Source organism: Rhinoderma darwinii, chromosome 7, assembly GCF_050947455.1.
Source record: "Rhinoderma darwinii isolate aRhiDar2 chromosome 7, aRhiDar2.hap1, whole genome shotgun sequence".
Taxonomy (NCBI): Eukaryota; Metazoa; Chordata; class Amphibia; order Anura; family Rhinodermatidae; genus Rhinoderma; species Rhinoderma darwinii.
Window position 1 is genome coordinate 2,807,632 of NC_134693.1, and position 17,658 is coordinate 2,825,289.

A 17,658-nucleotide genomic window follows, 5' to 3' on the forward strand; every position below is an offset into this window, starting at 1 on the left:
TCAGACTTATGTTGAAAACGTCCGTGCAGGCAGTTTTATAACGACCGTCACACGGCTTCATGAATTTCTAGCCAATTTATATGGCCTTTTTTTTGTTTGTAACAGTCCGTGAAAAAATAGGTCATGTCCTATTTTTGTCAGTTTTCACGGATCCCTCAAGAGACTCAAGTCTATGAGGGATCCATGAAAACGGGTACCGCACGGGTGCAAATCGGACATTAAGAACATACATAAATCCCTGCCCTTCACATAAAGGCCCTCTTACATGGGCCGAGACATCGTTGATCGGCGCTCGTTTTCTCCTCTCACACGGAGCTATGGATGGGGAGGAGCGGCCGTTACCCCGACCGCTCGTCCCCATCCGTTATCATGTCGGCGGCGCGTCTCCTGTTTACACATCAAGATGCGCTGCCGACAACCAGAATATTTCACTATTTTTAAACGATACGACCGGCAGATGATCCGGCGTTTGCTCGTTCATCTGCTGATCGCTGATCTGATTACACAGGAGAATTATCAGGAACGAGCGTTGTATGAACTAATGATCTGCCCGATAATCACCGCGTGTAAATCCCCCATACGTGTCATCCGATCACCACTCACATGCTTGGGTTATAGGATTGCAGCGATATAATATAGAAAAACAAACTCATGTATATCATACCAGACCTGTTATCAGCCACTTCAGGCCGGGGAGACTATAGGGGTTACACGCGGTGATTATCGGGCAGATCATTAGTTCATACAACGCTCGTTCCTGATAATTCTCCTGTGTAAACAGATCAGCGATCAGCAGATGAACGAGCAAACACTCAATCATCTGCCGGTCGTATCGTTTAAAAAAAGTGAAATATCATATTTGTCGGCAGCTCCACCGACATAATAATAATGGATGGGGACAAGTGATCAGAGTAACGAGCGATCGTCCCCATCCATAGCTCCGTGTGACAGGAGCAAACAAGCGCCGATAAATGAGCTGTCTCGTTGATCAGCGCTCGCTGGACCGGCCAAAATTAGACTGTGGGACAGGTGAACACATAATCATCGCTCTCTGTTATCAGACACCTCAGACTGGGGAGAGGATGACTGTAGAGTTATTAAATGGGATGACAGGAAGAATCCTCCCCTCCCCCAAGATCCCTACTATATGTCACATATCTGCAGTGCTGAGAACCTCCAGAGACATGACATCATATGTGACTGATATCAGCCGCTCCTCTTATAACACTCCAGTACTATTATATCCTCCAGAGACATTACATCATATGTGTGACTGATATCAGCCGCTCCTCTTATATCACTCCAGCACTATTATATCCTCCAGAGACATTACATCATATGTGACTGATATCAGCCGCTCCTCTTATATCACTCCAGTACTATTATATCCTCCAGAGACATGACATCATATGTGACTGATATCAGCCGCTCCTCTTATAACACTCCAGTACTATTATATCCTCCAGAGACATTACATCATATGTGTGACTGATATCAGCCGCTCCTCTTATATCACTCCAGCACTATTATATCCTCCAGAGACATTACATCATATGTGACTGATATCAGCCGCTCCTCTTATATCACTCCAGTACTATTATATCCTCCAGAGACATTACATCATATGTGACTGATATCAGCCGCTCCTCTTATAACACTCCAGTACTATTATATCCTCCAGAGACATTACATCATACGTGTGACTGATATCAGCCGCTCCTCTTATATCACTCCAGTACTATTATATCCTCCAGAGATATTACATCATATGTGACTGATATCAGCCGCTCCTCTCATATCACTCCAGCACTATTATATCCTCCAGAGACATTACATCATATGTGTGACTGATATCAGCCGCTCCTCTTATATCACTCCAGTACTATTATATCCTCCAGAGACATTACATCATATGTGTGACTGATATCAGCCGCTCCTCTTATATCACTCCAGTACTATTATATCCTCCAGAGACATTACATCATATGTGTGACTGATATCAGCCTCTCCTCTTATATCACTCCAGTACTATTATATCCTCCAGACATTACATCATATGTGTGACTGATATCAGCCGCTCCTCTTATATCACTCCAGTACTATTATATCCTCCAGAGACATTACATCATATGTGACTGATATCAGCCGCTCCTCTTATATCACTCCAGTACTATTATATCCTCCAGAGACATTACATCATATGTGACTGATATCAGCGGCTCCTCTTATATCACTCCAGTACCATTATATCCTCCAGAGACATTACATCATATATGTGACTGATATCAGCCGCTCCTCTTATAACACTCCAGCACTATTATATCCTCCAGAGACATTACATCATATGTGTGACTGATATCAGCCGCTCCTCTTATATCACTCCAGCACTATTATATCCTCCAGAGACATTACATCATATGTGTCACTGATATCAGCCGGTCCTCTTATATCACTCCAGCACTATTATATCCTCCAGAGACATTACATCATATTTGTGACTGATATCAACCACTCCTCTTATAACACTCCAGCACTATTATATCCTCCAGAGACATTACATCATATGTGTGACTGATATCAGCCGCTCCTCTTATAACACTCCAGCACTATTATATCCTCCAGACATTACATCATATGTGTCACTGATATCAGCCGGTCCTCTTATATCACTCCAGTACTATTATATCCTCCAGACATTACATCATATGTGTGACTGATATCAGCCGCTCCTCTTATATCACTCCAGCACTATTATATCCTCCAGAGACATTACATCATATGTGACTGATATCAGCCGCTCCTCTTATATCACTCCAGTACTATTATATCCTCCAGAGACATTACATAATATGTGTGACTGATATCAGCCGCTCCTCTTATAACGCTACAGCACTATTATATCCTCCAGAGACATTACATCATATGTGTGACTGATATCAGCCGCTCCCTTTATATCACTCCAGCACTATTATATCCTCCAGAGACATTACATCATATGTGTGACTGATATCAGCCGCTCCTCTTATAACACTCCATTACTATTATATCCTCCAGAGACATTACATCATGTGTGTGACTGATATCAGCCACTCCTCTTATAACACTCCAGCACTATTATATCCTCCAGACATTACATCATATGTGTGACTGATATCAGCCGCTCCTCTTATATCACTCCAGTACTATTATATCCTCCAGAGACATTACATAATATGTGTGACTGATATCAGCCGTTCCTCTTATATCACTGCAGTACTATTATATCCTCCAGAGACATTACATCATATGTGACTGATATCAGCCGCTCCTCTTATAACACTCCAGTACTATTATATCCTCCAGAGACATTACATCATATGTGACTGATATCAGCCGCTCCTCTTATAACACTCCAGCACTATTATATCCTCCAGAGACATTACATCATATGTGACTGATATCAGCTGCTCCTCTTATAACACTCCAGTACTATTATATCCTCCAGAGACATTACATCATATATGTGACTGATATCAGCCGCTCCTCTTATATCACTCCAGTACTATTATATCCTCCAGAGACATTACATCATATGTGACTGATATCAGCCGCTCCTCTTATATCACTCCAGTACTATTATATCCTCCAGAGACATTACATCATATGTGACTGATATCAGCCGCTCCTCTTATATCACTCCAGTACTATTATATCCTCCAGACATTACATCATATATGTGACGGATATCAGCCGCTCCTCTTATAACACTCCAGCACTATTATATCCTCCAGAGACATTACATCATATGTGTGACTGATATCAGCCGCTCCTCTTATATCACTCCAGTACTATTATATCCTCCAGAGACATTACATCATATGTGACTGATATCAGCAGCTCCTCTTATATCACTCCAGTACTATTATATCCCCAGAGACATTACATCATATGTGACTGATATCAGCCGCTCCTCTTATATCACTCCAGTACTATTATATCCTCCAGAGACATTACATCATATGTGTGACTGATATCAGCCGCTCCTCTTATATCACTCCAGCACTATTATATCCTCCAGACATTACATCATATGTGTGACTGATATCAGCTGCTCCTCTTATAACACTCCAGTACTATTATATCCTCCAGAGACATTACATCATATGTGACTGATATCAGCCGCTCCTCTTATAACACTCCAGTACTATTATATCCTCCAGAGACATTACATCATATGTGACTGATATCAGCCGCTCCTCTTATATCACTCCAGTACTATTATATCCTCCAGAGACATTACATCATATGTGACTGATATCAGCCGCTCCTCTTATAACACTCCAGTACTATTATATCCTCCAGAGACATTACATCATATGTGACTGATATCAGCCGCTCCTCTTATATCACTCCAGTACTATTATATCCTCCAGAGACATTACATCATATGTGTGACTGATATCAGCCGCTCCTCTTATATCACTCCAGTACTATTATATCCTCCAGAGACATTACATCATACGTGTGACTGATATCAGCCGCTCCTCTTATAACACTCCAGTACTATTATATCCTCCAGAGACATTACATCATATGTGTGACTGATATCAGCCGCTCCTCTTATATCACTCCAGCACTATTATATCCTCCAGACATTCATCATATGTGTGACTGATATCAGCTGCTCCTCTTAGAACACTCCAGTACTATTATATCCTCCAGAGACATTACATCATATGTGACTGATATCAGCCGCTCCTCTTATATCACTCCAGTACTATTATATCCTCCAGAGACATTACATCATATATGTGACTGATAGCAGCCGCTCCTCTTATAACACTCCAGTACTATTATATCCTCCAGAGACATTACATCATATGTGTGACTGATATCAGCCGCTCCTCTTATATCACTCCAGTACTATTATATCCTCCAGAGACATTACATCATATGTGTGACTAATATCAGCCGCTCCTCTTATAACACTCCAGCACTATTATATCCTCCAGAGACATTACATCATATGTGTGACTGATATCAGCCGCTCCTCTTATATCACTCCAGTACTATTATATCCTCCAGAGACATTACATCATATGTGACTGATATCAGCCGCTCCTCTTATATCACTCCAGTACTATTATATCCTCCAGAGACATTACATCATATATGTGACTGATATCAGCCGCTCCTCTTATATCACTCCAGTACTATTATATCCTCCAGAGACATTACATCATATGTGACTGATATCAGCCGCTCCTCTTATATCACTCCAGCACTATTATATCCTCCAGAGACATTACATCATATATGTGACTGATATCAACCGCTCCTCTTATATCACTCCAGTACTATTATACCCTCCAGAGACATTACATCATATGTGTGACTGATATCAGCCGCTCCTCTTATATCACTCCAGTACTATTATATCCTCCAGAGACATTACATCATATGTGTGACTGATATCAGCTGCTCCTCTTATATCACTCCAGCACTATTATATCCTCCAGAGACATTACATCATATATGTGACTGATATCAGCCGCTCCTCTTATAACACTCCAGTACTATTATATCCCCCAGAGACATTACATCATATATGTGACTGATATCAGCCGCTCCTCTTATAACACTTCTGAAGTATTAGGCAGGGTCCACACTTAGTGGATTTGCGATGAGGGTTTTGCACCACAAATCCGCAGCAATTTACAATACAAGTGGACATGGTTTTCAAAACCCCTTTTACATGTAGTGGAAACAATCCGCAGGACAGCAGGGCACGCTCATGTAATGCACAGGGCAAGATCCACGGTGAATCCACAGCTCGATGCGCTTGTAACCCGTGTGGATTTTGTTGCGGAATCGCTGCAGCTTTGATACAAAATGCGTGTTTCATTCCTTTTTGGACGTAGCCTTATAAACTCACTATTTTAGGGTGAGTGGCCCCTCAAAACACGAAGAGAGTTTGTGGGATTATCGTCATGTTTGTGGGATTATCTCATTTAGAGCGGTGGATTTTCCTTGTTTTATAACTCGTCCTTTACATCGCTGAGCTGTGGATGTCGTCCTGATAGATTAAGGCCCTGCTCACACTAAGTTTTTTGGCGCGGAAACCGCTCCGCAAAACTTGTCAAAAAACGCCCGAAAATGCCTGCCATTGATTTCAATGGGAGTTTGACGAGTTTTTTTTTACCGCGAGTAAAAAAAACGCGTTGCGGTAAAAAGAAGCGACATTACCCATCTTGAGGCGGTTTCCGCCTCCAAAAACCCATTTCAATCAGTCAGAAAGAGGAAAAAAAACACCTTGGCAAGTGTTTTGACGAGTTTTTGTCAAACCAGTGTGCAAAAACCGTCTGGAGCAGTTTTTGCAGGAGGAATTTTCCTCCTGTAAAAAAACTCTGTGTGAATACAGCCTAACACTATTAACACATCAGTCACGGACAACGGGCGCAGCGTCACACGGGAAGGACGTGTTCATTAGGCTATGTTCACACGGAGTATTTTGGGGGAGGAATATCTGCCTCAAAGCTCCAAACGGAATTTTGAGGCAGATATTCCTCCCCCAAAATACTCCGTGTGAATAGCAATGATCGCGCCGTTTTTCGCCCGCGGCCATTGAGCGCCGCGGGCAGAAAACACGCTTTCTCCTGCCTCCCATTGAAGTCAATGGGAGGTCGGAGGCGGAAGCGCCCGAAGATAGGGCATGTCGCTTCTTTTTCCCGCGAGGCAGTTTTACTGCTCGCGGGAAAAAGACGCCGACGCCTCCCATTGAAATCAATGGGAGGCGTTCTCGGGGAGTTTCTGCCGAGTTTTGCGACGCGGTTTCCGCGTCAATAAACTCGGCAAAAGACCCCGTGTGAACATAGCCTTACACCGCCAATAGTACAATCCATAAAATGCACAAAAAACAATCCAGGAGCAAATGCCACATCTACTGACAACCTGTCCGGACACTGGCGGCAAACAGGAGAGTTATCTAGCTGTGGCTTAGATACAGGGCTCAGCAGACAGTATCACACATGATAGGATTAGATACATGGCTCAGCAGACAGTATCACACATGATAGGATTAGATACACAGCTCAGCAGACAGTACCACAATGATAGGATTAGATACACAGTTCAGCCGACAGTATCGCACATGATAGGATTAGATACACCGCTCAGCAGACAGTATCACACATGATAGGATTAGATACACGGCTCAGCAGAGTATCACACATGATAGGATTAGATACACCGCTCAGCAGGCAGTATCACACATGATAGGATTAGATACACCGCTCAGCAGGCAGTATCACACATGATAGGATTAGATACACCGCTCAGCAGGCAGTATCACACATGATAGGATTAGATACACAGCTCAGCAGACAGTACCACACATGATAGGATTAGATACAGTGGCTCAGCAGACAGTATCACACGATAGGATTAGGTACACAGCTCAGCAGACAGTACCACACGATAGGATAAGATACACAGTTCAGCAGACAGTATCACACATGATAGGATTAGATACACAGCTCAGCAGACAGAATCACACATGATAGGATTAGATACACAGCTCAGCAGACAGTATCACACATGATAGGATTAGATACACAGCTCAGCAGACAGTATCACACATGATAGGATTAGATACACAGCTCAGCAGACAGTATCACACAGGATAGGATTAGATACACAGCTCAGCAGACAGTATCACACATGATAGGATTAGATACACGGCTCAGCAGTCAGTATCACACATGAAAGGATTAGATACACAGCTCAGCAGACAGTATCACACATGATAGGATTAGATACACAGCTCAGCAGACAGTATCACACATGATAGGATTAGATACACAGCTCAGCAGACAGTATCACACATGATAGGATTAGATACACGGCTCAGCAGACAGTATCACACATGATAGGATTAGATACACGGCTCAGCAGACAGTATCACACATGATTGAATTAGATACATGGCTCAGCAGCCAGTATCACACATGATAGGATTAGATACACGGCTCAGCAGACAGTATCACACATGATAGGATTAGATACACAGCTCAGCAGACAGTATCACACGATAGGATTAGATACACGGCTCAGCAGACCGTATCACACATGATAGGATTAGATACACAGCTCGGCAGACAGTATCACATAGGATTAGATACACGGCTCAGCAGACCGTATCACACATGATAGGATTAGATACACAGCTCAGCAGACAGTATCACACAGGATAGGATTAGATACAGTGGCTCAGCAGGCAGTATCACACATGATAGGATTAGATACACAGCTCAGCAGACAGTATCACACATGATAGGATTAGATACAGTGGCTCAGCAGGCAGTATCACACACGATAGGATTAGATACACGGCTCAGCAGGCAGTATCACACACGATAGGATTAGATACACGGCTCAGCAGACAGTATCACTCATGATAGGATTAGATACACGGCTCAGCAGACAGTATCACACATGATAGTATTAGATACACAGCTCAGCAGACAGTATCACACATGATAGGATTAGATACACAGCTCAGCAGACAGTATCACACGTGATAGGATTAGATACACCGCTCAGCAGACAGTATCACGCATGATAGGATTAGATACACAGCTCAGCAGACAGTATCACACGTGATAGGATTAGATACACCGCTCAGCAGACAGTATCACACATGATAGGATTAGATACAGTGGCTCAGCAGACAGTATCACACATGATAGGATTAGATACATAGCTCAGCAGACAGTATCACACGTGATAGGATTAGATACACCGCTCAGCAGACAGTATCACACATGATAGGATTAGATACAGTGGCTCAGCAGACAGTATCACAGATGGTAGGATTAGATACACAGCTCAGCAGACAGTATCACACATGATAGGATTAGATACACAGCTCAGCAGACAGTATCACGCATGATAGGATTAGATACACCGGCTCAGCAGTCAGTATCACACTTGATAGGATTAGATACACGGCTCAGCAGAGAGTATCACACATGATGGGATTAGATACACGGCTCAGCAAAGTATCACACATGATGGGATTAGATACACGGCTCAGCAGACAGTATCACACATGATAGGATTAGATACACAGCTCAGCAGACCGTATCACACATGATAGGATTAGATACACAGCTCAGCAGACAGTATCACACATGATAGGATTAGATACACAGCTCAGCAGACAGTATCACACATGATAGGATTAGATACATGGCTCAGCAGACAGTATCACACATGATAGGATTAGATACACTGCAGGCTACTGGCTTTATAGGCAGATCATTGTTGGAGGTGTCAGGTATCCGTCACATTTTCTGTCACTATTGACGGGTGTCAGAAGCCGTGTGTGACTGCAGCGGTCGTTTCCCGCCATTGTGTGTACAGCGCTGTGTAACATGTGAGCGCGATACTAGTACTATATGAGCGGGTCAGGGTCGTACATTGCTCGGCTGTCTTTACCACAGTGTTCCGGTTCTGTCAGGCCCGGGGTAGTAGCGCGACTTTCAGGTTTGCCGCCTTTTAGGTTGTCATGGTAACACTGTAAGCGTGCGCACGTAGACGTATCTGCATTTCGTGCGTGCGGCTGTCACATGACCGTAGTAAAGATGGCGTCCGTCGTGAACCCTTTCTGGATGTGAGGAGCCGTTAGAATCCGCCGCCATCGGCACGGGGGCCGGGAAACGGGCAGAGCGTCCCGTCCAGACCGGGTATGACAGGCGGCAGCAGGTCCCGGAGGCCGTTATTTCAGGCGGACGCCCCCTAGTTGCCATGCAGAGTGAGAACAACGGCGGCCGCAGAGAGGAAGTAGGTTTGTTTACATCTTCAGCCTGGAGGGGGAGGAGGAGAATCCGCTGCCATCCGGCCCGGTACCGGCCGACGAGATGCGGCCTGCGGCCCCCGAACCTCCGCCTCAGGCTCCGGCTTTTCTGTGTGTCAATCATGGAGTCTCTAACCGTGTGTGTCTTCTGTCTCCCCGCAGACCTTCCTGAGAGTGAGAGCCAACAGACAGACCAGGCTGAATGGTGAGTGCTCCATCCGTACCGTCATCCCTGACCATCAGTCACCTCGTAATCCCTGACCCGCCATCCCTGACCACCCGTCACCTCATAATCCCTGACCCGCCATCCCTGACCACCCGTCACCTCATAATCCCTGACCCGCCATCAGTCACCTCGTAATCCCTGACCCGCCATCCCTCACCTCGTAATCCCTGACCCGCCATCCCTCACCTCGTAATCCCTGACCCGTCACCTCGTAATCCCTGACCCGTCACCTCGTAATCCCTGACCCGTCACCTCGTAATCCCTGTCCCGTCACCTCGTAATCCCTGACCCGTCACCTCGTAATCCCTGACCCGTCACCTCGTAATCCCTGACCCGTCACCTCGTAATCCCTGACCCGTCACCTCGTAATCCCTGACCCGTCACCTCGTAATCCCTGACCCGTCGCCTCGTAATCCCTGACCCGTCGCCTCGTAATCCCTGACCCGTCGCCTCGTAATCCCTGACCCGTCGCCTCGTAATCCCTGACCCGTCGCCTCGTAATCCCTGACCCGTCGCCTCGTAATCCCTGACCCGCCGCCTCGTAATCCCTGACCCGCCGCCTCGTAATCCCTGACCCGCCGCCTCGTAATCCCTGACCCGCCGCCTCGTAATCCCTGACCCGCCGCCTCGTAATCCCTGACCCGCCGCCTCGTAATCCCTGACCCGCCGCCTCGTAATCCCTGACCCGCCGCCTCGTAATCCCTGACCCGCCGCCTCGTAATCCCTGACCCGCCATCCCTGACCACCCGTCACCTCGTAATCCCTGACCCGCCATCCCTGACCACCCGTCACCTCGTAATCCCTGACCCGCCATCCCTGACCACCCGTCACCTCGTAATCCCTGACCCGCCATCCCTGACCACCCGTCACCTCGTAATCCCTGACCCGCCATCACCTCGTAATCCCTGACCCGCCATCCGTCACCTCGTAATCCCTGACCATCCGTCACCTCGTAATCCCTGACCCGCCATCACCTCATAATCCCTGACCCGCCATCCGTCACCTCGTAATCCCTGACCATCCGTCACCTCGTAATCCCTGACCCGCCATCCCTGACCATCCGTCACCTCGTAATCCCTGACCCGCCATCCCTGACCACCCGTCACCTCATAATCCCTGACCCGCCATCCCTGACCACCCGTCACCTCATAATCCCTGACCCGCCATCCCTCACCTCGTAATCCCTGACCCGCCATCCGTCGCCTCGTAATCCCTGACCACCCGTCACCTCATAATCCCTGACCCGCCATCCATACCGCCATCCGTCACCTCATAATCCCTGACCCGTCACCTCGTAATCCCTGACCCGCCACCCGTCACCTCGTAATCCCTGACCCGCCATCCCTGACCACCCGTCACCTCATAATCCCTGACCCGCCTTCCGTACCGCCATCCGTCACCTCGTAATCCCTGACCCGTCACCTCGTAATCCCTGACCCGCCACCTGTCACCTCGTAATCCCTGACCCGCCACCCGTCACCTCGTAATCCCTGACCCGCCACCCGTCACCTCGTAATCCCTGACCCGCCACCTCGTAATCCCTGACCCGCCACCTCGTAATCCCTGACCCGCCACCCGTCACCTCGTAATCCCTGACCCGCCATCCGTCACTTCGTAATCCTTGACCCGTCACCTCGTAATCCCTGACCCGCCACCCGTCACCTCGTAATCCCTGACCCGCCACCCGTCACCTCGTAATCCCTGACCCGCCACCCGTCACCTCGTAATCCCTGACCCGCCACCCGTCACCTCGTAATCCCTGACCCGCCACCCGTCACCTCGTAATCCCTGACCCGCCACCCGTCACCTCGTAATCCCTGACCCGCCACCCGTCACCTCGTAATCCCTGACCCGCCACCCGTCACCTCGTAATCCCTGACCCGCCACCCGTCACCTCGTAATCCCTGACCCGTCACCTCGTAATCCCTGACCCGTCACCCGTCACCTCGTAATCCCTGACCCGTCACCCGTCACCTCGTAATCCCTGACCCGTCACCCGTCACCTCGTAATCCCTGACCCGTCACCCGTCACCTCGTAATCCCTGACCCGCCATCCCTCACCTCGTAATCCCTGACCCGCCATCCCTCACCTCGTAATCCCTGACCCGCCATCCCTCACCTCGTAATCCCTGACCCGCCATCCGTCACCTCGTAATCCCTGACCCGTCACCTCGTAATCCCTGACCCGCCATCCGTACCGCCATCCGCCCCCTCGTAATCCCTGACCCGCCCCCTCGTAATCCCTGACCCGCCCCCTCGTAATCCCTGACCCGCCCCCTCGTAATCCCTGACCCGCCCCCTCGTAATCCCTGACCCGCCACCTCGTAATCCCTGACCCGCCACCTCGTAATCCCTGACCCGCCACCTCGTAATCCCTGACCCGCCACCCGTCACCTCGTAATCCCTGACCCGCCACCCGTCACCTCGTAATCCCTGACCCGCCACCCGTCACCTCGTAATCCCTGACCCGTCACCTCGTAATCCCTGACCCGCCACCTCGTAATCCCTGACCCGTCACCTCGTAATCCCTGACCCGTCACCTCGTAATCCCTGACCCGTCACCTCGTAATCCCTGACCCGTCACCTCGTAATCCCTGACCCGTCACCTCGTAATCCCTGACCCGCCACCCGTCACCTCGTAATCCCTGACCCGCCACCCGTCACCTCGTAATCCCTGACCCGCCATCCCTGACCACCCGTCACCTCATAATCCCTGACCCGCCTTCCGTACCGCCATCCGTCACCTCGTAATCCCTGACCCGTCACCTCGTAATCCCTGACCCGCCACCTGTCACCTCGTAATCCCTGACCCGCCACCCGTCACCTCGTAATCCCTGACCCGCCACCCGTCACCTCGTAATCCCTGACCCGCCACCTCGTAATCCCTGACCCGCCACCTCGTAATCCCTGACCCGCCACCCGTCACCTCGTAATCCCTGACCCGCCATCCGTCACTTCGTAATCCTTGACCCGTCACCTCGTAATCCCTGACCCGCCACCCGTCACCTCGTAATCCCTGACCCGCCACCCGTCACCTCGTAATCCCTGACCCGCCACCCGTCACCTCGTAATCCCTGACCCGCCACCCGTCACCTCGTAATCCCTGACCCGCCACCCGTCACCTCGTAATCCCTGACCCGCCACCCGTCACCTCGTAATCCCTGACCCGCCACCCGTCACCTCGTAATCCCTGACCCGCCACCCGTCACCTCGTAATCCCTGACCCGCCACCCGTCACCTCGTAATCCCTGACCCGCCACCCGTCACCTCGTAATCCCTGACCCGTCACCTCGTAATCCCTGACCCGTCACCCGTCACCTCGTAATCCCTGACCCGTCACCCGTCACCTCGTAATCCCTGACCCGCCATCCCTCACCTCGTAATCCCTGACCCGCCATCCCTCACCTCGTAATCCCTGACCCGCCATCCCTCACCTCGTAATCCCTGACCCGCCATCCGTCACCTCGTAATCCCTGACCCGTCACCTCGTAATCCCTGACCCGCCATCCGTACCGCCATCCGCCCCCTCGTAATCCCTGACCCGCCCCCTCGTAATCCCTGACCCGCCCCCTCGTAATCCCTGACCCGCCCCCTCGTAATCCCTGACCCGCCACCTCGTAATCCCTGACCCGCCACCTCGTAATCCCTGACCCGCCACCTCGTAATCCCTGACCCGCCACCCGTCACCTCGTAATCCCTGACCCGCCACCCGTCACCTCGTAATCCCTGACCCGCCACCCGTCACCTCGTAATCCCTGACCCGTCACCTCGTAATCCCTGACCCGCCACCTCGTAATCCCTGACCCGTCACCTCGTAATCCCTGACCCGTCACCTCGTAATCCCTGACCCGTCACCTCGTAATCCCTGACCCGTCACCTCGTAATCCCTGACCCGCCACCCGTCACCTCGTAATCCCTGACCCGCCACCCGTCACCTCGTAATCCCTGACCCGCCACCCCTCACCTCGTAAGACCTGACCCACCACCCCTCACCTCGTAATCCCTGACCCGTCACCGCGTAATCCCTGACCCGCCACCCGTCACCTCGTAATCCCTGACCGTCACCTCGTAATCCCTGACCGTCACCTCGTAATCCCTGACCGTCACCTCGTAATCCCTGACCGTCACCTCGTAATCCCTGACCCGCCACCTCGTAATCCTTGACCCGTCACCTCGTTATCCCTGACCCGTCACCTCGTTATCCCTGACCCGTCACCTCGTTATCCCTGACCCGTCACCTCGTAATCCCTGACCCGCCACCCGTCACCTCGTAATCCCTGACCCGTCACCTCGTAATCCCTGACCCGTCACCTCGTAATCCCTGACCCGTCACCTCGTAATCCCTGACCCGTCACCTCGTAATCCCTGACCCGCCACCTCGTAATCCCTGACCCGCCACCTCGTAATCCCTGACCCGCCACCTCGTAATCCCTGACCCGCCACCTCGTAATCCCTGACCCGCCACCTCGTAATCCCTGACCCGCCACCTCGTAATCCCTGACCCGCCACCTCGTAATCCCTGACCCGCCACCTCGTAATCCCTGACCCGCCACCTCGTAATCCCTGACCCGTATGTGCAGCAATATAGTCTGCGCTTGATTTTATATGTGATTATATAATCCCTGTGGACGGCGACGCGCAATCCCTGTTCCTCTCCCTATATATATATATATATATATATCAGTATAATCCTGCCATCCTGTGCAGTCCCACTCCATTCACTTAGGGCACTCTAGGACCCCTGTTTGTGGGATCGGTGGGGATACCAGCTATTGGCCCCCCATATTGATCACCTTATGCTGTGGACTGGTAATAAATTATCATTATGAGAAAACCCCTTCAAAGAGAAACTCCTGTCCATATTGTCCTATTCGGGCGGAGGGACATCATAGGGGGGGGGGGGGGGATTCTCCTGCTAGGGACGTTTTCTGTTCGCAGTGGTGCCTCACCCGCCGGAAGATTTGGGACAACCATGTGTTATGTGGTCACTCGTTCCAGAAGCTTCCACTGACGGTCGGGGGAGCTGCTGCCAGAAATCTGTTGCCTTTTTCTCACGTGGTTTTCAATTCCTGGGTGGCAAATCTGTAACAGCAAAAATTGCAGCATGACTTTTGCGGCACGTGTAAAATGAGGGCGGTGTACCATGTGACCGCTGCACGGGTGTGAATGCAGAGGACTACTACCCCTCACAGGATTGCGGGGTAATTACCGGCTTGTGTTAGACCGGTCCAGGTCTGAGTACAACCGGGTAATTCATCTTCAGCCTTGTGTGGAGAAGCTGCCAAAGATAAACCGGTCCTTCATAGAGAAGGAGCGGACCGGCCACCTGTACATGACCCCCCCCCCCCCAGTGACGGCGTCTTGTCCGCCACGTTCAGCGGCATTTCCCGGCTCTCGTCAGTCTGTAAAGCGTTGGCGATAATCCACCGCAGCCGCCAACAGGCCAAGGGAAGAATGTGTTGACCTTTCAGTCCGTGTTCTAATTGCTCCCCTCTCCTCGCAGCAAGAGACGCGCGGCTGTTACACCCTGAAGTTTAGACCTTAATGATGTTAAGACCTTTCTCAAAGTAACGTTCACATTGACCGCTCGACTCTTCACCTGCGGACATGAGGGCAGAATAATAACACAAGATCAGCGCTACCGCTTCATAGGGGCGCGCGCCTTCCCACCGCCGCCCCGCAGCTAAGTTACATTTACTCTTCCCAACGCCGACATGTGGGATTCACGTTTCTTCACTTTTGATTAGTGGGAGATGTTGGAAGGCGACAGGAGATCGAGAGGGAGGGTAATTAGAAATGATTTCACATATCGGCATTAGTCACCCTGACCTTGGAAGCAACCCCCCCCCCCCCCCCGGAGCAGCGAGACGGTCGCTGTCTGTCTTTGGGATCGTGATCTAGAATTCATGAGTTCACGTTGCGGGTTCTACACGGAGGATCTGCAGCATAATACAGCGCACCGCAACCCAATGCAGACTGCGCGGGAGACTTTGAATTCCGCTGCTGAAGGCTTTGGCCTTTGCTGTGAATTTGGAATTGCACAGGATGAATTCTGCATCAAAATCTGAAGTATGTTGGGGAATTTTCATGAGCAGATCTGCCCCATGTGAACACAGCCTTAGTGCAGTTGCATAAGACCGAGTGCCACTCGAGCCGTTTTTCACGTTATCCGAATGGCAACCGAAAGTTTTCACGGACCCATTCACTTTAGCAGGTGAATCTGGTCCGTGAATACTAACCCGATTCTCCAAGCTGTGAAAAGATCGAACGCGTCCTATCTTTCCACGGAACACCGATGGGACCGGCCGGCGCACGCGGTGATGTCATGTGGTGTTCGCGTACAGACACGTTTACCCTTTTCTGCTGCTTTACTTTATGGCGGCGGACGGATGTTACATTGTAAGAGAGCGCTCCGGCCCCATGCTTTATATTCTGCAGATTTGCCCCCCGTTTCCATAGAAGTGGTTCCTGGGATATTTTCCTAGAAATTCTTCTTTATAAAACATCCTGCTGCTGTTGTGGCAAAAATAAAACCATTTTACGGCGTTGTCTCTAGTCGTTGTCGTGTAAAGTGCGGCGCTGTCTGATAAAGTGCGGCGCTGTCTGATAAAGTGCGGCGCTGTCTGATAAAGTGCGGCGCTGTCTTATAATGAACGTTCACTGTATATAATAAGACCTCTGTGACATGATGGATGTACTGATGGGAACTTTTTCTTTCTATCCTCTGCTCTGCCAGCCCGGATTGGAAAAATGAAACGGCGAAAGCAAGATGAGGGGCAGGTATGTCCGCTCTGCAGTCGGCCATTGTCTGGATCCGAGGAGGAGATGAGTAGACATGTGGAACTGTGTCTGGCTAAGGTAGAGGAACAGGGAGGCCTTTCCAGCCCCCGCTATCTCCTGTCACTTCCCTGTCTATCACCTCTACTTCCTAACGTTCAGGCTGTGTGGAGTGTCAGCTCTGCTACTACTTTTGCTATTTCTGTTCGCTCTACTACTTCTGGGGCGTCTCCTCTATGTAGATCCAGATCTTCTAACACTATGTCGTGCAACTGATGTATTTTCCAGCTCTAGATTATATTTCACTGTAATTCTCATCTTCCCCATTTCTCACTGGTCATTTTTTTTTGCCCCCGCACAGAGAGAGACCTGCATGAACGAAGACGACTCTGTAGACATCGAAAATGAGAATGGACATCGCTTTGAGGAGTACGAGTGGTGCGGACAGAAGAGGATTCGTGCCACCACTCTCTTAGAAGGGGGATTCCGCGGTACGTAAGACATTGTTACCTGTACAATCACTGCAACCCGTGGTCACATCTCGGGGGTGACTGTCTTCTCCGCACTATAAATGGACTCTTATATCTGAGGCAGCAATATGGAGAGCCTGTCACCTCTCTAGTGCCTCCCCGTCAGTACAGAGAGCAATTACACAACGTAGCCAAAACCTTGTTTTAATGGCTTGCGAAAATATTTAGGGGCCGCTAAGCTGCTGCTCGGGTCTCTGGAGTTTGAGATTCACTCTACTATGTGACCATTCAGGTTTATTTTATTTTATCCTTTTTTAGTTTTTTTTGTTATACAAGTTCGAGGTCTTGCA

General features: G+C 49.8%; 1 protein-coding gene and 1 long non-coding RNA gene across 5 annotated transcripts in view; one reads left to right on the forward strand and one right to left on the reverse strand.

The window, feature by feature from the left end:
* Positions 1 to 10,044, reverse strand: part of LOC142657521 (uncharacterized) — a 152,432-nt gene extending 142,388 nt beyond the window's left edge. For both annotated transcript variants that reach the window (XR_012849937.1, XR_012849936.1), the window contains exon 1: positions 9,459 to 10,044. This is a non-coding gene — a long non-coding RNA (uncharacterized LOC142657521). The remainder of the gene's footprint in view (positions 1 to 9,458) is intronic.
* RNF220 (ring finger protein 220) overlaps positions 1 to 17,658 on the forward strand; it is a 222,693-nt gene that overhangs the window by 178,178 nt on the left and 26,857 nt on the right. Inside the window, exons 1-4 of one of the 3 annotated variants that reach the window (XM_075832564.1) lie at positions 9,598 to 9,822; positions 9,998 to 10,040; positions 16,798 to 16,919; positions 17,200 to 17,329. In XM_075832564.1, coding sequence (XP_075688679.1) covers positions 9,787 to 9,822; positions 9,998 to 10,040; positions 16,798 to 16,919; positions 17,200 to 17,329 — 331 coding nt within the window. In that variant the 5' untranslated portion in view covers positions 9,598 to 9,786. Of the gene's footprint in view, positions 1 to 9,597; positions 9,823 to 9,997; positions 10,041 to 16,797; positions 16,920 to 17,199; positions 17,330 to 17,658 lie in introns of those variants that run through there. The other 2 variants (XM_075832562.1, XM_075832563.1) reach the window with 2 other exon arrangements.